Below are 25,030 nucleotides of genomic sequence, written 5' to 3'. Positions count from 1 at the left end.
GTAAATAGAATAAGTATTGTGGTGACATGCTAAAACATTTTAGCCTTGCACAGTAGTCTCACTGTATTGTTCTGAAGAGTTTGAATGCATCTGATCTGGGTAACAGGTAGACCAGCATAGACGATATTACAATAGACTAGATAGGAGGTGAAAAGTGCATGACAAGCTGTGTGTAAAGCAGAGAAGTCTAGAAAATTACGTAAGATATGGAGCGACTGTAAACTTGAGAAACCAGATTTAAGCATGTCAAAGTTGGGGATAGTGGGTTTGGGGGGGGGGGGGGGGGGCTCAGCAGACAAAATAAGGGAGCAATGGTGAGATGTGTATCTAGGAGCATGTTTTTGAAGTCCACTGCAGTGCTCCCTAGGGTGCCCCGTTTATCTCCTGGGATGTCTGGGGGACCAGTCTACTAAAAATGCTGGCTCCTCCTACATTCCAATGGTTTGATATTATGCGTTTGGCACGTGGACATTTTTTTTTTATGAAAATGGACCAAAAAACAAAACGTCCAAATTAGAAAACCTTGTTCAAAACAGTATTTTCGACAAAAAAAAAGATACACTTTTTTTTTCAATGACCTTCTTTTTCTATTCAGAGTTTGGACGTTTTTTGCAAAACGTCCAAAGTCGAACTTAGACATCATATTGAGTGGAGGAGTGGCCTAGTGGTTAGGGTGGTGGACTTTGGTCCTGGGGAACTGAGGAACTGAGTTCAATTCCCACTTCAGGCACAGGCAGCTCCTTGTGACTCTGGGCAAGTCACTTAACCCTCCATTGTCCCATGTAAGCCACATTGAGCCTGCCACGAGTGGGAAAGTGTGGGGTACAAATGTAACAAAAATAAATAAAATATTGAAAATGCCCTTCCACATCAGTAAAGATACAGGACTACAGTATTTTGCAAGAAGATCTTGTTTTGAACTACCTATGTTTTGGGCCTTTTTGATCTTAATACTAAACCAATAAATTGTGTTTTTTAATTCAAAATTTGACCTGAACTTTCTGGCATGCCTGAGCGGGGGAAAGGACTGGTGTGATACAGAACAGCTTCCACAGAGGTAGGGCCTTGAAAGCTGGTCCCCCCTCCCCTCCCTCAATACAGACACAGGGATCAATCAGGAGCCTGGAGTTTTGCCCCTGCTCATACCGTACACCTGGTGTGCAGCCCCCTCTCCCCCCAGTCAGTTACCAGTTACATAATTAATACATACAGTTTTTAAAATAGTTACTTACAAAAGTAATACCTAACTGGCTATGCACGTTGAAATGATAGCTAGTTAATTGTGCTGTTTTTCTAGTACCAGGTAAGTTAATAAGTAAGTCAGTAGTCAGATGGAATTACTATTGTAATTATACAGTTCATTGACTACAAATAATTTATCTAAGCCTGCTCATCAAGGTCACGCATGAAAACTGGGAACGCTGACACAGTCCCAGGCTTCATGATGAAGCACAACACAAGAAGAGACAAATATTTATAAAGCTCTTATGATCTGCCACTTCTTAATAGTACAAAACCCCACAGGATTACACTTTTCACCTTTGCTGATTTGGAACTCATCTATAAACAGCATGCTTCTGCAGGATTATGAAGGAGATAGGGAGGGTGGTTAGACAAGCAAAAGCCAAAACATAGTACTACTACTACTGTTTAGCATTTCTATAGTGCTACAAGGCATACGCAGCGCTGCACAAACATAGAAGAAAGACAGTCCCTGCTCAAAGAGCTTACAATCTAATAGACAAAAAATAAATAAAGTAAGCAAATCAAATCAATTAATGTGTACAGGAAGGAGGAGAGGAGGGTAGGTGGAGGCGAGTGGTTACGAGTCAAAAGCAATGTTAAAGAGGTGGGCTTTCAGTCTAGATTTAAAGGTGGCCAAGGATGGAGCAAGACGTAGGGGCTCAGGAAGTTTATTCCAGGCGTAGGGTGCAGCGAGACAGAAGGCGTGAAGTCTGGAGTTGGCAGTAGTGGAGAAGGGAACAGATAAGAAGGATTTATCCATGGAGCGGAGTGCACGGGAAGGGGTGTAGGGAAGGACGAGTGTGGAGAGATACTGGGGAGCAGCAGAGTGAGTACATTTATAGGTTAGTAGAAGCTTGAACAGGATGCAAAAACGGATAGGGAGCCAGTGAAGCGACTTGAGGAGAGGGGTAGTATGAGTAAAGCGACCCTGGCGGAAGACGAGACGGGCAAAAGAGTTTTGAACCGATTGGAGAGGGGAGAGGTGACTAAGTGGGAGGCCAGCAAGAAGCAGATTGCAGTAGTCTAAACGACAGGTGACAAGGGTGTGGATGAGGGTTTTGGTAGAGTGCTCAGAAAGAAAGGGGCGGATAACATAGAAAGCGGCAGCAGATAAAGATAGATAATGGCCCATTTAGTCTGTTCAACAGCGACTTGTCCACTTTGGGTAGACATGCATACAGATTCTCATGTAGAATTCAATACTTGCCCCTTCCCTTCTGCCATGACCTTTTTAAGGTTGTAACTGTGGCCTGGTGTAGCTGACCCAGGGACAAATAGTTTAAATTCAGCTGTTGCCTGCAAAAAGAGACACAGTTCCTGATTAGTTGTGAACTTATCTCACGTCTAGACTATTGCAATTCGGTGTATGCCGGCATTTCTCATAGTCCATTACGCTGTCTTGAGACATTACAGAATTCAGCAACCTGTTTATTACTGAAAGCCAAGAAGTCTGACCGTGTCATTACTCTGTATCTGCAACTCCACTGGTTACCTTCCCCCTACGGTTCTGGTTTAAGATTCTTCCTCTCATCTTTCATCAGCTGTCATTCCCTATACCCCGGCTTGTTCCCTTTGCCCCCTCAATGTCCATCACTTAGTTCCTCCCTCTCTGAGATCAGCTCATTATGATACTATTAGATGTTCTGCCCCTAAACTCTGGAATGATCTTTCCCCCCTCCCTTAGATCATAACTCTTCCTCCCTAGATTCAAATCACTACTCAAGTCACTTTCTAAACTTGACTTTAACATGCCCATTGGCAACCTGTGCTAGTGCAGTGGTCTGTGCAGTGACTCGGAGCTCAGTGCATGAAATTATGGATATTTTTATTTGCGTGTGTTGAAGAGTTATGCTAGCCCTAGTTCTCAGTAAAATACAGGCCAATGGCTCAGGCTAAAGAGCTAGGCCTCTCTTAGAAATCAAACATCGTCTCTGATACAAAGTAAAATCGGAGATCACCTTTAACACAGTTATATTCCACTGTAGCAAGTGCTGAGCTGGCAAGGGAAGGCGGCATTTGCTCTGGGACTGGCACCTGTGAGAAGTCACGAGCAGATTGTTTTGGCTAATAGAAGTTGATAAAGGGTTAGATGTACGTAGGATGAGCATACCCAAGGGGAGGGGGGGCTGAAGAGAGCAAAATGGTCTATGAGATCATCTCACAGATGCGCTCTTGTTTATAGTTAGAGCTTGAGAACTTGTCAAGTCATTCTTATCAACTGATAAGGGCCAAGAGCCCTGGTGAGAAAGACTGGGGTCCATTGGAACCAATGAAGCCAAAATGGTATATAAGGACCAGTCTGAGGGGTATTAAATCAGACAAGACGAGACAAGAGAAGAGAGAAGGCTGGAGACAGACGTGGCGGGAGATGCTGTTCTATCATATGACTGCCTGAACTGCTTGTACTATCTTTGGGTGAGATATCAATGTTAATAAACTATACTTCTTTATCTACTAAATACTGGGTTCCTTTCTAATTACAAGGGCCTATACTGCCTTGACTGAGTAACACTGTCATGAGCAGATACCAGGTTGGGGTAATTAAGGATCCAGAGGGGATATGCAGTTCCTTCCAGGCTAGTAAGGGCCATGGCTTCCGCTGCTCAGATAGGGATGGCAGACCTAGCAAATAAACTGTGTGTGTGTGTGTGTGTGTATGACTATGACTGTTCTCGCCGAGTATGTTTTTCTTTATCCTGTCAATAATTTGGAGTGCTTTTCCTTTCTTTTAATGTTGCTGTTTTTGTGAACCGATTTGACCTTATCTGTGTAAAGGCAGTATATTAAGTGAAGAATAAACATAAACATTATAAAATTTCACATGTATTTTACCTGTGAGTAGTTTATACCTGCTCCTGTTTTTATCCCAAGCAGTCTCATCCTTGCGGCTGCTGCCAACACCAGCACTGCCCAACTCCAGGCTCCTGCGCATGCTCAGTTCAACCAACATGCCCCATGCACACATGCGCAGGGAAGCCAATTGAACTGAGCATGCGCACAGGGTGGGGGTGGGGGGTGGGAGTGCCGTGTCAGTGTCAGCAGCTGAAAATGTGCTGCTGACTGCACTGACAGGGAGGAAACTCTGAAGAGGACTCCTCAGCTGGCGGGGCCCGGGGATCCCCACCAGCTACACTAATTGGGTGGGCCCGAAGCAAAACTGGGTGTGCCCCTGCCACCCGGACCCACCTGTGGCTACACCACTGTCTCGGTGTACCCCCCCTTGCTTCCTGCACCAGGGGCAGACCATCCCCACCGCCCCGGGGTATATACTATGTTTACATATCCTCTAATAAAGGATAAGAATACAAATTAGAAGCAGTTATCCAGATATTTCTCTTTGAATGATGACCCGATAATTTTTCTACCTTTGTTGTTTGGATGCATTATTTCTCTAATCACATTTATCCTGGTCCCTTTTTTCCTTGTTGGTTTTCTTTTACTTGTTTTTTCTGGGGTTTACTGTCCATTTTCTGTGTTATATCTCCAGCCTCTTCTATTGTATTTGTCTCTGACATCAATCCATCTGTTTTCAACTTCTTTTATTTCATTTCTCTCTTTTCTTCTCTATCTACTCATACTCCCAATCAGGGGCGTATCTGCGTGGGGCCACAGGGGCCTGGGCCCCCGCAGATTTCGCCCTGGCCCCCCTCCCCGCCGTCAACCCTCCCCCGCTGCTTACTTTTCAAGGCGCCGAGGTCCGACCCGCAATCTCCGTTTTTCGTCTTCCTCCGTGGCCATGCTTCCAGGAAGTAACGCTGCAGTGCTGATTCGTTGAATCCAGTTCGGCGTCTGACGTCAGACGTCGAACTGGAGTCAACGAATCAGCACTGCAGCGTTACTTCCTGGAAGCATGGCCACGGAGGAAGACGAAAAACGGAGATTGCGGGTCGGACCTCGGCGCCAGCAAAAGTAAGCAGCGGGGGAGGGTTGACGGCGGGGAGGGGGTGGAGAGAGGCGGCGGCGGCGGGGGGGGGGGGGGGGGGGGGGGGAGGCAAAAATGTGCCCCCCCTCTCTGGCTCTGGCCCCCCCTACCGCCGGATTCCAGATACGCCCCTGCTCCCAATCATCACCATAGCGATTTTCTTTCACCAGTCTTACTTTCTCATTTTCCTTTCCTTCCACCTCTTCCTCTTGCCATTGCTCCACTTCATTTATTTTCATGTACTCTCCCTCAATCCTTCCCATCTTTGACTTTTCATCTCTCATTCTATCCTCCTTCTCAGCCAGTCTTTCTTCTCTCTGTGCTCATCGTCCCTTCCCTCCATCCGCTCCCCCAACAATTATATTTACTCTCCATTCCCACACTCTGTTCTCAACCCAACAGTTCTCCCATACTTGTTCCCTACCCCAGTCACTGAGTCCCATTTGTACCAGGTGTCCTCCCCAAAATAGCTAAATTCCCACTCTTTCCCCATCAAATATTTCAGGCCATATTCTCTCTTCCAGAGCATGGAACTTCATACTATAACCCCTGTCACTGTTTTCGTCTTTCTGTTACTTCTCCCTCCCCCATAGCCTTTCCCATATGGTCTAAGCATGACCAGCATCTGCTTCCCCCCCCCCTTACTCTCCAGAATCCCATCCAGCTATCTTTCTTCCTTCCGCATGTCTGCTTTCTCTCCCCCCCCCCCCAACTATACAGCATGCCCCTTCTCTCTTCTTCTTCTTCTTCTTCCTCCAGTATCTCCCCTCTCTCTCACAGCCATCATCCACATCTCCCATTCTCTTTCTCCCTCTGTCTTCCCCCATCATCCATCATAGCCTTCTCTCTCGCCACTGACTCTCCCACCATCCACCCCTTACCCTCCAACCTCCAGCATCTCTTTTCCCTGTATCCAGCATTGCTCTCTGTCTCTCTTCTCCACATCATCCAGCACAGTTGCAAGATGGTCATGGACCCCTTCGCTCTCCCTCTCTATGCCACGGAATCAAAGTTTAAATAAGTCAAATCTCAAAACCAACTAAATTGAGAAATATCAGTGGTATAACTGAAACGGAAAGGACTATCACAAAATGGCAGGCTAAAATTGCTTCCACCCTTCTTCCTTCAATCTCCAAATGTCCTTATTGCTACCTTGCTGCTACAGCAGACTGCTGTGTTCCATTACTTTTTCTCACTTTGCTGCCATCACACAGATAAAAGCAGAGCTTCTTTGGGTGATAAGTGTCTATATACTTGGGGCCATCTGCTCATGCATGCATAGAGCAATTATTCAGTTCCAGGAGGGAGATTTTTGGCCAGTCCTGCTTTTCTGACAACCCTATCCTGGTGCACTATGGGACATAGGAGCTAACTTTTCAAAATTATTGGGGGTGCTAAGCCCAGTGGAAATAACCCCTCCCTGGACACATGCAAGGAATTTTCTCAGTATTGGGGGTTCTCAAGCACCCACAGAGTCAGCTCCTATGCTATGGGACATGTGGCACTTATTTCAATGGATAAAATAAGGAAGGAGTGGCCTAGTGGTTAGGGTGGTGGACTTTGGTCCTGAGGAACTGAGTTCAATTCCCACTTCAGGCACAGGCAGCTCCTTGTGACTCTGGGCAAGTCACTTAACCCTCCATTGCCCCAGGTACAAATAAGTACCTGTATATAATATGTAAGCCACCTTGAGCCTGCCATGAGTGGGAAAGTGCAGGGTACAAATGTAACAAAAATAAATATCACACTGCTTTGGGTTGGAAGTTCAAAGTCAGAACTGGCCAAAACGTCTCCCTCCCAGGAACTTGGTAGCCAGCCCTAGTTTTCCCATCCTGGTTGCATGGTGGGATCTGCAGTAGAATCTGGGACTACAATACTACACTGCTTTGAGATGCAAGTTCAAAACCAGGACTGATTCAGGAAGTTTTTCTTCTTGAACTGGGTAACTTTGCAGCTCTGGAAAAGCAACTGTTTTAAATAGATTCAGCTGTCCTCAGGGAAGAAAAAAAAAAAACCCAAACCAACCAACCCAGTGCTATTTCCATATGCATTCAATGGAGCAAATCCAAAACTGAATCAGCCTCTGTTGATCTGCATTAGGTGACAACCTGTTCAGAACCTTATTTAGATTCTGATAAAGTGTTTACCAGAGAAACATATCTTTATACTGTTTAGAAGAAAATGACAAATGATCCTCTCCCATTGCATTCCTGTGCCTGAATTTCCCTGCAAGTGAAGAGCTTTTCAGTTCCACATACACAGAGTCGAGACGGTATTCATAATTTGCTGCTGCAACTTTTTCACAGCTATCTTAGCTCTGCGACTTCCTTGTAAAAATACTGGAATATTTTAAAAAACAATTTTTTTAGCACAAGAAAAACATTGACACATCTGCGTTTATGGCAACGGAACATGATACGAATTCAAATGTTACTCAGACTGTCAAATTATAAGAAACAGTTTTATTAAATTCCAATGAGCATAGAATGTTTCTATTGATACATAAATTGCAAAGGGAAAAGGGGGGGGATGGGGCTTGATATACCGCCTTTCTGTGGTTTTATTTGTAACTACGTTCAAAGCGGTTTACATAGTATATACAGGTATTCAAAAGGTGCAGAGAGGGGGAGATGAAAATGATAAAGGGGATGGGACAACTTCCCTATGAGGAAAGGCTAAAGCGGCTAGGGCTCTTCAGCTTGGAGAAAAGGTGGCTGAGGGGAGATATGATAGAGGTCTATAAAATAATGAGTGGAGTTGAATGGGTAGATGTGAAGCGTCTGTTCACGCTTTCCAAAAATATAGGACTAGGGGGAATGCGATGAAGCTACAATGTAGTAAATTTAAAATGAATCAGAGAAAATGTTTCTTCACTTAATGTGTAATTAAACTCTGGAATTAGATTAGCGGAGTTTCAAAAAGGTTTGGACAGCTTCCTAAAGGAAAAGTCCATAGACCATTATTAAATGAACTTGGGGAAAATCCACTATTTCTGGGATAAGCAGTATAAAATGTTTTGTACATTTTTGGGATCTTGCCAGGTATTTGTGACCTGGATTGGCCACTGTTGGAAACAGGATGCTGGGCTTGATGGACCTTTGGACTTTCCCAGTATGGCAATACTTATGTGCATGGGGTAATGGAGGGTTAAGTGACTTGCCCCGAGTCACAAGGAGCTGCAGTGGGAATTGAACCCAGTTCCCCAGGATCAGAGTCCACTGCACTAACCACTAGGCTACTCCAAAGGATCAAAACATGAGTAAAATCAGTCTGCTGTTGAACACGGTAATATATTTCGGCAAAACGAAGTCGTCTGGCATGAAAGTATTTAAAAGTTTTGAAGGTTTTGTCTCGGTAGGTGGACATTCCACTATCAGCTCAGGTTACAAATGAGGTGAGGGGGGGAAGAAGAATCGCAAAGAACAAAACTCCTAGCTCCACCTGTAGTGTAGAGGCGTTGCCTGAGGCTGCAGAGCACCTGCCTTTCTTGAGTAATCATAAGAGCCAAGGCAGGCGCTTTTCATTAACCAAGACTTGAAAGTATAGTATGGCAGCTACTGGCGCAAGTGCAACCTCGGACCATGGCAATAGTGCTGCATTGCCATCTGGACTGCACGTATTCATCAGCTTTCCCGATGCTCTCATGATAACCGACTTTGTAAGTATGGCAATGTGCTTTATCAGCATTGTTAGAAATCAGAACTGTGACGAGCAAGCACCGGGGTCATGTCATAAAACTTGTACACAAAGCAATTGGATTGTATCTGTGGTTGATGTAACTCTTCAGATGTTAGGAACATTAGTGCTCTTATACAAGTAGTACACACATGGCAGTGCCAAGAAAACTGATTCACGCTCTTGAAACGCCTTCTTGTTCATTAAGCACCCACTATTTTTTTTTCTTTAATCTGTGTCTCTCTCATATTTTGTTTGGCATGTTCGCCTTGCTCAGTGTGTCCTTTGATGGATCTTGTTCTCTAACTGAGGCTGCATGCAGAGCTGTCTTCTTTTCTTGGGTTGCTTAGAATTTATGCAACAGACTAGCAGAGAACCCAAGAGGATTCAGTTTTCTTTTTTTTTTTTTTTTTAACCCAGACTCGAATGAGTTGCTTGTAGATGGATGTAGTATAGTGATTAGTGAAGTGCTTCTCTGCCGGAGTTGGTTACCTCTATTGCTAGAGAGGGTGGGTGGGGGTTGTAAATCTGATGAGATCGTATCGGTAGGCGAGAGAGTACAGAATAACAAAGGCCCAGGTGAGAAAGAGAAGGAATGGTTTGTGGGGGGTGGGGAGGAAGAAAAAGAGTCATGAAGTAAGGGGTGGAGGAGATAGAACGACCGATGAAAATGGGGGACGGGCTGCACCAGGCACCTGTTGCACAGAGGAGAAGCCAGGCTGTGTGTAGTTGTAGTTAGAGGCTAGTTGTAGTTAGAGGAAGGAGAAGGAACATACCGTTGACCCAGAGTGAATGAGGAGGAAACAAGCAATTTGCTACTTTAGTTTGGAGCTTCAGTAGGAAATGGGAATGAAGGAGTGACTGGATTAGTGACTTTTAGGGAGGATGCGAAGCATTACTTGATTATTGTGGTACTTGTTGCTAATTTTTGAAATGGTTTAAATAAGTTTGTGTGAAAGAGGCTGAAGATCCTTGTCTCTGTAAAACCTCATGCTTGCTTTACTAACAGCCAGGAGGTCAAAGGAGGATGGTGGGTGCTGTGTTATCGCCCTTCACAGTCCTCCTACAGGAGGGTAGAAGGTTCTGTGGTTTCTTTCTGCAGGTTTAGGGCTCAAGATCAAACTATGTGGCACTCAAGGGCACAGAGTATCTAAGAAGAAAATACTTAAATCCAAAGAGGTCAAAATGGAGACATAAGCAGATTCAGTGCAAAATTTTAAGCTTCAATATGCAAATATATTTACATAATTACAAATAATATACGCTAGTTCTCCTGTATAAGCCAGTGGGCCAGAGTAAACCAGATCAGCTCAGGCCCCCTTTTTGTATAGAACGGTCTCCTCCTTCCCTACCCCTCCCCCAACATCCCTGCCTGTTATAATGGTTGGAAATAAGGTTGAGAGATTTTTAAAAATGCATTAAATGTGCATATGTGTTCATCCTGGGATTTGGCTGGCATATTGAATTTGGTACAAACAGGCTTGAATTCATAGGTTCCAGCCCTCCATAAATATGCTGAACAACATAGCTATGAATTCAAGCCTTGCTATTTGTATCAAATACGATATCTGGCCTGATAATCCTTCATTTAAGATGAGAACTCGTACACGTTTATCATGACCCAGCATATCATTCAGTATAATTAAAGAAAAAAATGGTGAGAATTTTCTTTTAAGTACATTGATGTGCTAGGACGCATCAAAATTTCATTTAAGTTTGGAGAAAATTTCTGTTGGCAGCTCCAACATACGAAGTTCCCTGGTGTGTGCAAGCTATTACATGAGATTACCCAGGGTTACCATATTTGTGGAGACAAAAAAAGAGGACACACAAATAAAATTCCACCCCCACCTCTGCCCTGTTGTACTGTTACCTTAATCCTCCCCCCACCCCCCCCAAGAAAGCCAGATTCTATAAGTGGTGAAAATACTGGTAAAGGTAACAGAAATGCATTTTCTTCTGTACTTTGCTAAATACAAAATTAGAAAAGATGCACATTTCCCTTCCTCCCTCCCAGTGAGCCAGACCCAGTCCAGTTGCAGACTTAGTCCTCCTGGTGATATGTCACTGGGGGGATGGGGGTCCACCATGTAGCAGTCAACTAGTCCAAACTCCTGCCAGACCCAGTCCACATGCAGACTCTCAGCAGCAGGATAGTGGAAGTGTGCGCGGAGCAGGTTGAGTTCAACGACCTGAAGAGATGGCTCCTGGGTCCTTGACTGAGGCCTACCAGCTGGGCTGCATACAGTCTGCAAGGAAGGAATCGGACAGAGGATCTTCATTGTACGAGCCCACTCAGCCACACCACACATGTGCCAGTAGATCAGGTGACCATGACCTCACTAATACTGGCGCGTACATTTGTGTCTGCGACTGCTCGTTCTTCATTCATTGCCTGGAAACCACACAAACTATCAAATAAAGAAAACTGGACACCCGACAGTGTCCTCGAATGGAGGACATGTCCGGTTAGAGTGGTGGACTTTGGTCCTGGGGAACTGAGGAACTGAGTTCGATTCCCACTTCAGGCACAGGCAGCTCCTTGTGACTCTGGGCAAGTCAATTAACCCTCCATTGCCCCAGGTACAAATAAGTACCTGTATACAATATGTAAGCCGCATTGAGCCTGCCATGAGTGGGAAAGCGCGGGGTACAAATGTAACAAAAATAAAAATAAAAAGCCGGTCGCTTATATAGTAACCCTAAGATTACCAGTATTCTCCAGGCAAAGATGAAAGGCTAATTTGTGCACACTGTACTCTGCACAAATGATCTTAGCCTGGTCTTAAGCTGGTCATAGGTCAAGGAGTGGAGGACTAGCCTAGTGGTAAGTGCAGTGGACTTTGTTCCTGGGGATCTGAGTTCGATTCCCACTGCAGCTCCTTGTGACTCTGGGCGAGTCACTTAACCCTCCATTGCCCCTGGTACAAAATGAGTACCTGAATATATGTAAGCCGCTTTGAATGTAGTTGCAAAAATCTCAGAAAGGCGGTATGTTAAGTCCCATTTCCCTTTTATTATTCTTCCTTGTGGAATCAGTAGAAAACAACTTTGCATTCTGCATATGTGCAGCTCCTCTGGCCTGGCTCCTTGGCTGTTAGTTGCAGTCAACATTGGAATTTAATCGGTGCAGGGAGCTAAGGCCCGGATCTAGAAGTAAGGGAGCATGTGTTTCTGAGCTTCCCCCCACCAGCCCCCATGGCTACACCCCTGATGTGGTGCTGTAAGCTTATTGACATAGTTGAAAAATGATTTTGACTATGCCCTCCCCTTCCACGCCTGTACCCGAATTGCACATTAGCAGCATCCCCACCTTCCAAACCTTTGCTTTGCCATAGAACACTATACCATGCCACCATCATCTTCCATTTACTGGCCCCCAAGGTCATCACCCTCCCTTTCCTCAAGGGGGAAAATAGCCTATGAAGAGTATCTCTGTTCCACCCAGGGTCTTATTCTTTCTCCTCCTTACCTTATTGCTGGACATACAGTTTCTGTTAGCTGAAGCCATTTATAGAACAATTCTTATCTCACACACCTACTTTCTAAATGCATTTCGTTGCTTATTTTAATAATAATATCTTATCATTGTAGAATGTTGCATAGATCCAGTTGTGGCATGAAAAGTATTCAGGTTTGACAAGCGCCAACAACTTCAAATCAAAGGGGTAGATATTCAATGCTATTTAAAGGTACACGTCATAGCAAGATTGTGTGTACGTGTGTGTTCTGGAGCACAGTTTGGGCAGAAGTGCAATATACATTCATACTTTGTACAATATGTACTTTTGCACATGTTTTATAAATCATGCATTCACACCTCCCAATCAGGCATAAATTTATAAACATGCATTTTACCACTGATTTCTGCAGGGCTTATGCTGGCATTTCATAACACATAGGTGCCTTCTCCATTTCCAAGCTTAGGCAATTTGATATAATATTACCCTCATTGGAGCCAGTTTATTTTCTGCTGGTGTACCGCTGAGTGAGGCGGTGAGATCTGCCCACTCCTGTGATATCATTCTGGGCTGTCTCATCCCTTCAAAATCAAATGGATGCTGAAGGGGCATGCCTAAGAGGCATGTCTTGCCCCTTTGTGGGCTTTTGGTGAGCAATTTTTGTTTTCCTTTTGTTCTCCATACACTGAATTCTTCATCGGATTGCTTTTTGAGAATTCACATGTGGTTTGTATTGGGTGGTATTTGGTGATTTGGGTTTGTTATAGTTTCTATGTGGCTGGTGTATCAGCTGTTTGGGGTTTTGTGTAGTGCTGTTGTGGGTGGGTGAGTGAGTGTATGTGTTCTTGAGACTGTGTTTTTAAAGAATTCATTAGGAACAGTGTAACTGATTTTGGTACTGACTGGGCATTGTGGTGTATGTCAGCCACTGTGTTGGTGGAAGCGTGAACATCGTATGAAGCTTGAATGTCGTATGAATGTATGGGGAGCTGGTGGAGGTACCATTATTTGGTTTGGGAGAGTGGCTGAAGGGTTCATTGAGTTTGTAATAGAAAAACTTGCAGTTTTGTATGATTTCATTAGTTGGGGAATGTGATATTTGTGTGTGTGTATGACTGAGACATGGTTGTCTAAGGTGGATGCAGTGACAGTAAATTCTCTGTCTTCAGCAGTGTTTTGTGTTAAATGTTTCACACAGAGGGAAGTGAGGTGCTTTTGGCCTGTAAGACAGAATTGAAATGTGATTAGAGTTAAGACTGTTAGCATCTGCAGGTGTATGGGGCATATGCATGGTGTACCATCCTCCATGTTTTTAGGTGGGGATTTTTCACCACTGGTGGAGATTTTAATGAGCCTTCTATTGGATTTGGGTAATATTTTAGTGGTGGGTAACTAAAATCTTCCCGTTGCTGTTCTGCTGCCTGTTCCACATTGTGAGGAATTTTTGGTTGTGTTAAGGTTGGTTGTTCATGACCCAACACATGAGCTAGGACACACCTTTATTTTCTCTAATCTAAATATAAAAATGATCGGTGAATAATCTCGGTGCCTTGATCAGACCACTCACTGGGGGGTTTGTAGTGTGTTGAGGGTTACAAGTCTTGATGCTTGATAAAGTCTGGAGATGATTATGAAGCAGGATCAATTGATGAGAAACTTTAAGCTGAATTGGTCTTCCTTATTTTAATTATTAGCATTTATTTGCCACTTTTTAATAGGAATTCAGCCTTGGTTTCAAATTAGAATTCTATTTGTAGTACATTGATTAGGTTGCTCCACTGAGGTAGGTCGATGTATGTATGAGGTGATGCTGCTTCTTGTTTTTCTGCCACTTTGAGGAAGCAAAAGAGGCAGAAATGCTTGAGCATAAATTTTCTATTTTGTCTTTTTTGTTTGATGTTTAATGACAAGGGATTGACGGGGAAGAAAGGGCATATTGTGTTCTACTCAGATTCCTAAAAAGTTGTTTGAGACCGTGAAGACCTTGACTGGGATATAGGATGTTTCAGAGTCTCGGGAAGTGTCGACATAGGCAGGCCCTGGCTGATTGGTTTGAAATTAAGGTAGAATCGATATGTAGTGTTGCGTTGTTTTGTGACTTTGAGGGGCATTTTCGAAAGAAACATTCAAATTGCGATTTGACGTCCTTGCAAAACAGCGAAATCCAGGGGCAGGGAAACCTGTATTTTCGAAAAAAGATGGACATCCATCTTTCAAAAATACCATCAGAGATGTCCAAATCCCTAGATTTGGATGGCCCTAGACATGGACGTTTCTGACTTATGGCGATTTTCGAAACCAAAGACGTCCATGTCAGTAACGTCCAAATGCAAGCCATTTGGTCATGGGAGGAGCCAGCATTTGTATTGCACTGGTCCCCCTGACATGCCAGGACACCAATCGGGCACCCTAGGGGTCACTGCAGTGAACTTCATAAAATGCTCCCAACAATATAGCTCCCTTGTGTTCAGAGCCCCCCCAAACCCCACTACCCACAACTGTACACCACTACCATAGCCCTTATGGGTGAAGGGGGGTGCCTAGATGTGGGTACAGTGGGTTTGTGGTGGGTTTTGGAGAGCTCGCTGTTTCCTCCACAAATGTAACAGGTGTGGGGGGGGGGGGGTATGGGCCTGGGTCTGCCTGTTTGAAGTGCACTGTGGTACCCAATAAAACTGCTCCCGGGACCTTCATGCGCTGTCATGGACCTGAGTAGGACATCTGAGGCTGGCACGAAATATTTTTAAAGATGTTTTTTGAGGGTGGGAGGGGGGTTATTGACCACTGGGGGAATAACGGGAGGTCATCTCCGATTTTCTCCGGTGGTCATTTCGGGCACCTTTTTGTGCCTTATTCATAAGAAAAACAGGTCCAGGTGAAAACGTCCAAGTGTTCGTCAGGGATGTCCTTGTTTTATTCGACTATGGGTCAAAGATGTCCAAGTGTTAGGCATGCCCAAGCCCCACCTTTGCTACGCCTCTGACACGCCCCCTTGAACTTTGGACGTCCTTGCGACGGACTGCAGTTAGAGTCCAAAATCGGGTTTCGATTATACCGATTTGGATGTCCATCTTCCGATTTATGTCGAAAGATGGACGTCCTTCTCTTTTGAAAATGAGAGCCTGTTTCTGTTGTAGACTTGCTGCTTCTGATAGCTGGGAAGAGGCATCCGTGGCTAGTGTCAATCTGGAACAGGTTATAATTTATATATCACTAATACCCAGTGCTTTTTTTGTGGCGGTACGCAACGGTACGACGTACCGGCACCGTTTTTTGCCCGCCCCCCCCCCCCCCCCCGCGACACTCCGGGAGAGTCCTGCACTTAGTTTTTTTTTTTTTTTAAGACTCGGAACGCGCGAACGATGCAGCCGGCAGCGATTGAAAGAGGCTGTCTGGGCTGGCGTCTGCGTCGGAGCTTCCCTCACCCTCTGCGAGTCCCGCGAAACAGGAAGTTGTAACAACGAAGGCGGGACTCGCAGAGGGTGAGGGAAGCTCCGACGCAGACGCCAGCCCAGACAGCCTCTTTCAATCGCTGCCGGCTGCATCGTTCGCACGTTCTGAGTCTTAAAAAAAAAAACTAAGTGCAGGACTCGCCCGGAGTGTCGCGGGGGGGGGGGGGGGGGAAGGATTGGGGAGAGAAAGAGGGAAACCAACAGAGGGAAGGATTGGGGAGAGAGGGAAAGAGGAAAACCAACAGAGGGAAGGATTGGGGAGAGAGGGAAAGAGGGAAACCAACAGAGGGAAGGATTGGGGGGGAGAGAGGGAAAGAGGGAAACCAACAGAGGGAAGGATTGGGGAGAGAGGGAAAGAGGGAAACCAACAGAGGGAAGGATTGGGGAAAGAGGGAAACCAACAGAGGGAAGGATTGGGGAGAGAGGGAAAGAGGGAAACCAACAGAGGGAAGGATTGGGGAGAGAGGGAAACCAACAGAGGGAAGGATTGGGGAGAGAGGGAAAGAGGGAAACCAACAGAGGGAAGGATTGGGGAGAGAGGGAAAGAGGGAAACCAACAGAGGGAAGGATTGGGGAAAGAGGGAAACCAACAGAGGGAAGGATTGGGGAGAGAGGGAAAGAGGGAAACCAACAGAGGGAAGGATTGGGGAGAGAGGGAAACCAACAGAGGGAAGGATTGGGGAGAGAGGGAAACCAACAGAGGGAAGGATTGGGGAGAGAGGGAAAGAGGGAAACCAACAGAGGGAAGGATTGGGGAGAGAGGGAAAGAGGGACACCAACAGAGGGAAGGATTGGGGAGAGAGGGAAAGAGGGAAACCAACAGAGGGAAGGATTGGGGAGAGAGGGAAAGAGGGAAACCAACAGAGGGAAGGATTGGGGAGAGAGAGAAAGAGGGAAACCAACAGAGGGAAGGATTGGGGAGAGAGAGAAAGAGGGAAACCAACAGAGGGAAGGATTGGGGAGAGAGGGAAACCAACAGAGGGAAGAATTGGGGAGAGAGGGAAAGAGGGAAACCAACAGAGGGAAGGATTGGGGAGAGAGAGAAAGAGGGAAACCAACAGAGGGAAGGATTGGGGAGAGAGAGAAAGAGGGAAACCAACAGAGGGAAGGATGGGGAGAGAGGGGGAAAAACAGATGGAAGGATTGGGGAGAGAGGGGAAAAACAGATGGAAGGATTGGGGAGAGGGGAAAACAGATGGAAGGATGGGGAGAGAGGGGAAAAACAGATGGAAGGATTGGGGAGAGAGGGAAAACAGATGGAAAAATGGGGAGAGAGAGGGGGGAAAAACAGATGGAAAAATGGGGAGAGAGAGGGGGAAAAACAGATGGAAGGATGGGGAGAGAGAGAGGGAAGACGCTGGATGGAAGAATGCAGAAAGAAATAGGGGAGACACTGGAAGGATGGGGAGAGAAAGCAGAGCTGCTGGATGGAAAAGGGGAATAGAGAAAGACTGGAGAATAAGAGGAAGGGGCATGGGGATAACAAGGGTGAGGAAAAGATGAAAAGCCACAGGTAGATGAAGGAAATTAAAGAATGGATAGTAAGAATGAATTAAATCTGGACAGAGAGAGAGCCTGAAAAATATTGAAGAAAGCAAAGAAAAAGGAGACAAAAATGACAAATGGCACAGAAGAGTTAAGCGAACCAATATGGAAAGAAAAACGGTCACCAGACAACAAAGGTAGAAAAAAAATCATTTTATTTTCATTTTAGTGTTTGTAATATGTCCAATTTGAGAATTTACATTGGCTGTCTTATTTTACACTGGGTATACTGGAGCTGTAAGAGCTTACAGAGATTATTTATCATGAAAAAAAATCACGTTATTTTTTTCTCCTATAGTACTATAATATTTTCAATGATGTCTGTTTATATGCGCCATGGCTGGTATAGGGGGTGTGGTTAATGTGGGTGTGGCTATCACAGGGGTGGAGCCATATGTGACCCCGCCCATAATGAGTACCGGCACCTTTTTTTCTACAAAAAAGGCACTGCTAATACCTAATCGTTCAAAGCAGTTTACAATAAGATTTAGAACAACAATCCTGATAAAGATTTAAAAATTAAAAGAAAAAACTAATTAGAAATAAGAAAATCCTGAAAAAGACCAGTTTTGAGCATCTTTCTAAAATCTAATTACTCTAAGGGCCCTGTTTTATTAAGGTGCGCTAATGTTTTTAGCGTGTACTAAAAATTAGCACACGCTAACCGTGTAGACATCCATAGGAAAATTACGGGCATCTACACGGTTAGCGCTCACTAAAAACGATAGCGCCTCTAGCGCAGCTTAGTAAAGCTAAGTTGTCATTTTAGGAACTTGATAGGTAAGAAGCATTTCACAAATCCTAGACCTCCTATCCCCTCTGACTGAAGGAAATGCAAAAGGAGAACAGTTTTTAAAATTTTTCAACTTCTAGAGGACCTTGAAAATTTGAAATGAAACAACAAATATTCAGGACAATCACCTTGAAGGACATGAAATAATATACAGGAAAATTTAAACAAAATCCTGTCCTCCTTAGGAAGCCAATGAAGGGTCACACAAAATTTGGAAATCCTGTCATATTTAGAGAGAAAACAGTCGATCTGTAGTATTTTGAATTGTCTGTAAATGTTGAAGATTGTCTAGAAGCCTCTAAGAAAGCTGCAATACAGTAATCCAGTTTTGACAGAAGTAATGTTTGAACAAGCAACCTGAATTGTTCAGTTTCAAAGAATTTTTTCTAATTTTTCTTAATTTCTTCCATTAGAACAAAAGAACTCTTAACCACAGAATTAACTTGTAGTACCAATGAATTGTGGTACAATTTTAATGGATGTTCGTGAGCTGTTTTGATCCATGTCCTCCTTGGCGGGTTACATCCAAAAAACCAAAACAAATCTACTCATATAATAAGAAGCATGTACTACTTATTTAGCAAATATATGGAAGATTAGTAAGGGGGTGTTTTACTAAGGCACGCTGGTGTTATCAGTGTGTGTTAAAAATAGGGACGCTGTAAATGCTAAAGATGCCCATAGGAATACATTGGCGCCTTTAGCATTTAGCGCACACCTATTTTTAATGCACGCTAAAAACGTCAGTGCTCCTTAGTAAAAGATCGCCTAAGTTTTTAGTGCTTTCTTAAACATCATATAATTAGGAAGTATCCATATTTGAACTGGAATAGAATTCCAAATCCTACTACGACTGGTAGTTAAATGAACTTTCATGAATGCGTTTATAGCGAACCTGAGATACAGAAGGACTACCCAGTCTTAATAAAGATCCAAAGCGAGAGGCAGAATGAACAGTAGGAAAAGTAATTAACTGGACTACAAATTGAGGGCAGCATTCTACCTTAAATTCAATACGAGCATCGATTGGCAGCCAATGCAAATTCCTCAATAACGGGGTCACATGGCCAAATTTTTTACAACCAAAAATCATTCTTGCAGCCGTGTTGAATTCTATTTCTAATCTTATGAGCAATTCCCACATACAAAACACTGCAGTAGTCACCTGAGACATCAAGATTGCCTGAACCAGCAGTTGAAAATGCACTGGGTAAAACAAAAGATCATACAAATCTTAATTGGCGAAATGTAAAACATTTTTTTACTGAGATTATTAATCTGTTTTTCCATTGTCAATTGAGAGTCCAAGATAATCTCCAGTACCTTTAGCTGATGTCACATAACCAATCTGTTTACCCAGTTTGAGCCTTAGGTATCTAGAACCTTCTGACACAGAATTACTAAACTATAATAAACTAGCTTTTTTGATATTGAGTTTTTATTAGTTGCCCAAGCCTGAACTTTCTACATTCCAATAGTGTTGAGGCCTCAATATTCAAATACAATAGAACTAAAATAAAAATGTCATAGAATAGGAAAATAGAAAGATAAAGATATTAAAGAGATTTGGCGACAACAGAGAGCCCTGAGGAACCCTGTCAACTGAATTTCCAACAATTAGAAAAAGTATTGTTCTTTTTAACATAGTATTCCCTACATTTCCAGAAATGCCCAATTCTGATAACCTATTCAGTAGCAAAGAACGATCAACCATATCAAAAGCTGCTTTCTGATGTAACAACAATTTTACTTTTGAAACTAAAGCTAAGATTTGTGATTCAATGCTGTGCATAGCTCTGAAACCGTGTTGCAAATGATACAGGCGATGAAAAGATTCCGTAAAAGGCACAACCTGAGACGCAACCAAGATTCCATTAATTTAGTAAACCAAGGTATACTTGCTACTGGGCAAAGTTAAGATACCATAGTATGATCAGCACACTCTGATTTTGGTATGGGTGTTAGAATCATTTTTCCCAATTCTGATGGAAAGTTACCTTCTTCAAATAACTTATTCAATAATGCTGTTAGCTGATAATCTCTAGCGGTATATCCTTCAGTAAATATGCTGGACATTTAATAGACATGATTTGCTTGCCATAGATTTCAATTTCATACAAGCTTCCTGCTGTTGTAGAATATGGAAGAATAACTAGAGCTGATCAACAGGAACATCATCCGCTGTGTTACTAATATTTGCAGACAACAGTTGTGGATAAGATCCAATAACACTCAGAGGTCCTAATCTTCATGACTTTGTCCACAAAATATCTCTATAAGGGGCTTTTACTAAGCCACATAGGCGCCTACGTGCGTCAGTTTGGACTTACTGCCCGGCTACCACGTGGCCCTTGAGGTAATTTCATTTTTGACGTGCGTCCGCTACGCACACTGGAAAATAATTTTTATTTTCTGGCGCACGGCAGAAACTGGGCGGTAATCATCATTCTATGCACGTAGACGATTATCACATGGTTACCGTGTGAGACCTTACTGCTAAGTCAGTGGCTAGCGGTAAGGTCTCGGACCCAAAATGGATGTGTGCCAATTTTTGTTTTGCCACACGTCCATTTTCAGCAAAAATTTTAAAAAGGCCTTTTTTACAGGTACGCTGAAAAATAGATCTTCGCATGCCCAAAACATGCGCCTACGCTACCATATTTTTTGGAGCACCTTAGTTAAAAGGGGGCCCCTAAGTCCTCAGCCGATGGTGGTTGAAGTTCTGAAATGGCACACAGCTGATGATTTAGTAAGATTTAAATTTTAAAAAATGTAAAAGCTCCTTCTGATTTAATTTCTCTCCCTATTAAATTTCCATAATATGATTTTTTTTTGTTAAAGCTTCATTATATTCCCTGATCCTTAAGATGCCAAGAAATTCTGAGTCTTCTTCCATGCCCTTTCAAGTTGATGGCACAATCTTTTCAAATCTCTTAGAGTCAGAATACCAGGATGATTTACCAATCAGCCAACATTCTGACAGAAGGCCCATAGAAATATATGAGTGTAGTACGCTAAACGCTAGCGCGCCTTAGTAAAAGACCCCCTCAGTGCACTATTAATGAGATTTTAATTTTTAAAATTTTTAACTGCAATTACATTTTTTAGTTATAGTCAAAATTTTTTTAACTCCTGCCTGTTGGCCAGTATTGCTTTTTCTCCCCTGTGTATCCTATTTCACTGGGCTTGCACCTGCTTGGTCCAGAGCTTTCAAAATATCTTGTGACCATGGTTCTAAGTTTCCAGTAGAGGGCAACCTCCCTTCTCAGCCAAAAAGCAAGAACAGGATCTCTGAATATGAGAGACTCCAGATCACAGATCCTAGTCAAGAGGTCACAGACAGCCCACCCTTCTGAACTCCTGGTGAAGATTCTCTGACCCCCTCCCCCCCGCCTACCATTCACTCTAGTTATCCTTTCCCCCATGTGTGTATGTTATTAATATCACATTACTTTTATTGTTAATGGTTAAAGTTCCCCAGAGTAGGTAAATGTGGCTGATTCTGTCTGTCTCTTTTTCTTCAGTGAGCAATTAAGATACTCTTAGTCCTGTGCTGCTCCCCTCCCCCCCCCCCCCCCCCCCACCCCGGTCAAGTTATATAATGTTTATGAAATTGATGCATTCCCCTTGCAGCTCCCTCAGCAGTGCTGCCAAGGGAAAATGACAACTGGAAACCTCTCACTTCACCTCGGATAGCAAGAACAAATTCACTTTTAAAACTCACTGGACCAGAGATTTCTTCTCCCCCACAATTGCTCAGTAAACCTTCACTATTTGGAGGGGGGGTGTTACATGGATAAGTGCAGTGATGAACGTAAGAGTAAACCCAAACTATAGCTAGGTGATGCTAGGCTCCACATTAGGAGTCACCAGCTAGGGAAAAGATCTAAATGTATGGTGGACAATACCTTGAAATTGCTTGTGCAGCAGCAGCTAAAAAACCACACAGAATATTGGGAAGTAATGTAGAATAAAACAAATGAATATTTTATTGCCTTGCCTCTGTAGCGCTCCATGGTGCAACTACACCTTGAGTACTGTATGCAGTTCTGGTCACCCCATCACAAAAAAAAAAATATAGGGGTCCTTTTACTAAGCCACGTAGGCATCTACCCAAGCCCAATGCGTGCCAATTTGGAGTTACTGCCCGGCTACCGAATGGCTCTTGCGGTAATTTCATTTTTGATGTGCGTACAATACGCGCAACCAAAAAAAATTATTTTCTGGCATTTGGTACGCTTAGGTCATTACCGCCTGGTTAATGTGTGAGACCTTACCAATAAGTCAATGGCTTGGCGGTAAGGTCTCAGACCCAAAATGGACGCACGCCAATTTTTATTTTGCTGCATGTCCATTTTTGGCAAAACTAAGGCATTTTTTGTAGGTGTGCTGAAAAATGGATCTATGCACCTACACTATCGCAGTCTATTTTTCAGCACTTCTTAGTAAATGGACCCCTTAGAGAAGTTAGGATGACCTAAATGATAAAGTAGAGGGAACACTAAAGATATTAGTGCTCTTCAGCCTGGAGAAGAGATGGCTGAGGGAACTTGTGATAAAGGTCTGAAAGATCATAAGTGGTTGGAATGGGTAAACACACATTGTTTATCCATTTGAAATATAAAGAGTAGGAATCTGCCATGAAATTACAAAGTAGTACATTTAAAACAAATAGTGGAAAATATTTTTTCACCCTATGCATAGTTAGGCCTTGGAACTCATTGCTGGAGACTGTGGTAAAAGCAGTTAGGGTAGCTGAGTTTAAAAAAAGGGTTGAACAAATTCCTGGAGAAAAGGTCAATACATTTTTAATTAAGATAGACTGGCAAAGCCACTGCTTATTCCTTGGGGTAAATAGCATGAAATATATCTAGTTTTTGGAATCCTGCCAGGTACTTGTGACCTGGATTGGCTTGATGGACCTTACTTGAAGGTCTGATCCAGTATGGCGATTATGTTCATTATAAACTTCAAACGGCGGAGGAAAGTAGGGGAAGACCAATTTGATGCTAACTAATGCAATATAATGTCATAGATGACAAAAATCTAGTAAGTTAATAGGTCCAGACTCATGCAGTATGCCATAAAAATAAGAATGTATAACAAAAAAGGGTCTGTAGATCCAGACCAGAATGAACAGACAGATGTAGAAATGTTATCAGAAATTAGGGAAGCTAACAAACTGGGGAACACAATAATAGATTATTTCAATTACCCTGATATTGACTAGGTAAATGTAACATCAGGGCATGCTAGGGAGGTAAAAAATTCCTTGACTAAATCAAGGACTGCTGTATGGAGCAGCCGATACAGGAGCCAACAAGAGGAGGAACAATTCTAGACCTGGTCCTTAGTGGAGCGCCTGATCTGGAGCAGGAGGTAAAGGTGCTGGGGCTGCTGGTTAATGTTGATCATAATATGATCAGATTTGATATTGGCTCTGGAGTAAGTACATACAGGAAATCCAATACGTTGCCATTTAACTTTCAAAAAGGTAAGGAGGCGGGGTTAGTGCTGGGCAGACTTATACGGTCTGTGCCCTGAAAAAGACAGATACAAATCAAGGTAAGGTATACACAAAAAGTAGCACATACGCGTTACCTTGTTGGGCAGACTGGATGGACCGTGCAGGTCTTTTTCTGCCGTCATCTACTATGTTACTATCCACCTTATAATTGAAAGAGAAAAACGCCTAGATTTCGACCCAAATCGGGAGATAGACGTTTAGCTCACAAAAACGAATAAATCGGTATAATGGAAAGCCGATTTTGGACGTTTTCAACTGCACTCCATCGCGGAAGCGTACAAAGTTGACGGGGGCATGTCGGAGGCGTGGTGAAGGTGGGACTGGGGCGTGGTTATCACCCGAACAGAGATGGGTGCCTTTCGCCGATAATGGAAAAAAAAGTATGCGTTTGTAGCTAGAATTTAGGGCACTTTCCTGGACCCTGTATTTTCATGAATAAGGCCTCAAAAAGTGCCCCAAATGACCAGATTACCACCAGAGGGAATCGGGGATGACCTCCCCTGACTCCCCCAGTGGTCACTAACCCCCTCCCACCACAAAAAATGATGTTTCACAACTTTTTATTTTCACCCTCAAATGTCATACCCACCTCCCTGGCAGCAGTATGCAGGTCCCTGGAGCAGTTGTTAGGGGGTGCAGTGGACTTCAGGCAGGTGGACCCAGGCCCACCCCCCCTACCTGTTACAATTGTGCTGCTTAATGCTTAGTCCAGGGGCGTATCTGAGGTTCGGCGGTAGGGGGGCAGGGGCTAGAGTGAGGGGGCACATTATAGCCCCCCCTACCGACGTCAGACTCCATCCAACTGGAACTAAAGATGCATGCAGCTTTCATGGCGCGCTGCATGACGAAGATGAAAAAGTTAAAGATCGCGGCTGGGCTGGCGGGGGGTTGGGGTCCCCTGCCAGCTGAAGCAATATTTTAAAAAGCCGGAGGAAGCGGACCTCGGGGTAGGTGATGGCGGTAGGCGAGGGAGGGAGGGTTAACGGCAGTAGGGGGGTCCGGGGCAAAATCTGCGGGGGCCCAGGCCCCTGTGGCCCCAAGCAGATACGCCCCTGGCTTAGTCGTCCAACCCCCCCAAACCCACTGTACCCACATGTAGGTGCCCCCCTTCACCCCTTAGGGCTATAGTAATGGTGTAGACTTGTGGGCAGTGGGTTTTGAGGGGGATTTGGGGGGCTCAACACACAAGGGAAAGGTGCTATGCACTTGGGAGCTCTTTTACCTTTTTTTTGTTTTTGTAAAAGTGCCCCCTAGGGTGCCCGGTTGGTGTCCTGGCATGTGAGGGGGACCAGTGCACTACGACTCCTGGCCCCTCCCACGAACAAATGCCTTGGATTTATTCGTTTTTGAGCTGGGCGCTTTCATTTTCCATTATCACTGAAAAACAAAAACGCCCAGCTCACAAATTGT

General features: G+C 44.0%; 1 protein-coding gene across 2 annotated transcripts in view; it reads left to right on the top strand.

The window, feature by feature from the left end:
• MAL (mal, T cell differentiation protein) overlaps nt 1-25,030 on the top strand; it is a 90,158-nt gene that overhangs the window by 24,774 nt on the left and 40,354 nt on the right. Inside the window, exon 1 of one of the 2 annotated variants that reach the window (XM_030195917.1) lies at nt 8,668-8,825. The exons of the other annotated variant lie outside the window; for it this stretch is intronic. Within the exon in view, the coding sequence (XP_030051777.1) occupies nt 8,715-8,825 (111 nt within the window). The 5' untranslated portion in view covers nt 8,668-8,714. Of the gene's footprint in view, nt 1-8,667; nt 8,826-25,030 lie in introns of those variants that run through there. 2 annotated transcript variants of the gene reach the window in all.

This window comes from Microcaecilia unicolor, chromosome 3 (genome assembly GCF_901765095.1).
Source record: "Microcaecilia unicolor chromosome 3, aMicUni1.1, whole genome shotgun sequence".
NCBI classification, from domain to species: Eukaryota; Metazoa; Chordata; class Amphibia; order Gymnophiona; family Siphonopidae; genus Microcaecilia; species Microcaecilia unicolor.
The sequence above is the reverse complement of the archived record's forward strand: the minus strand, read 5'-3'. Positions and strand labels throughout refer to the sequence as shown.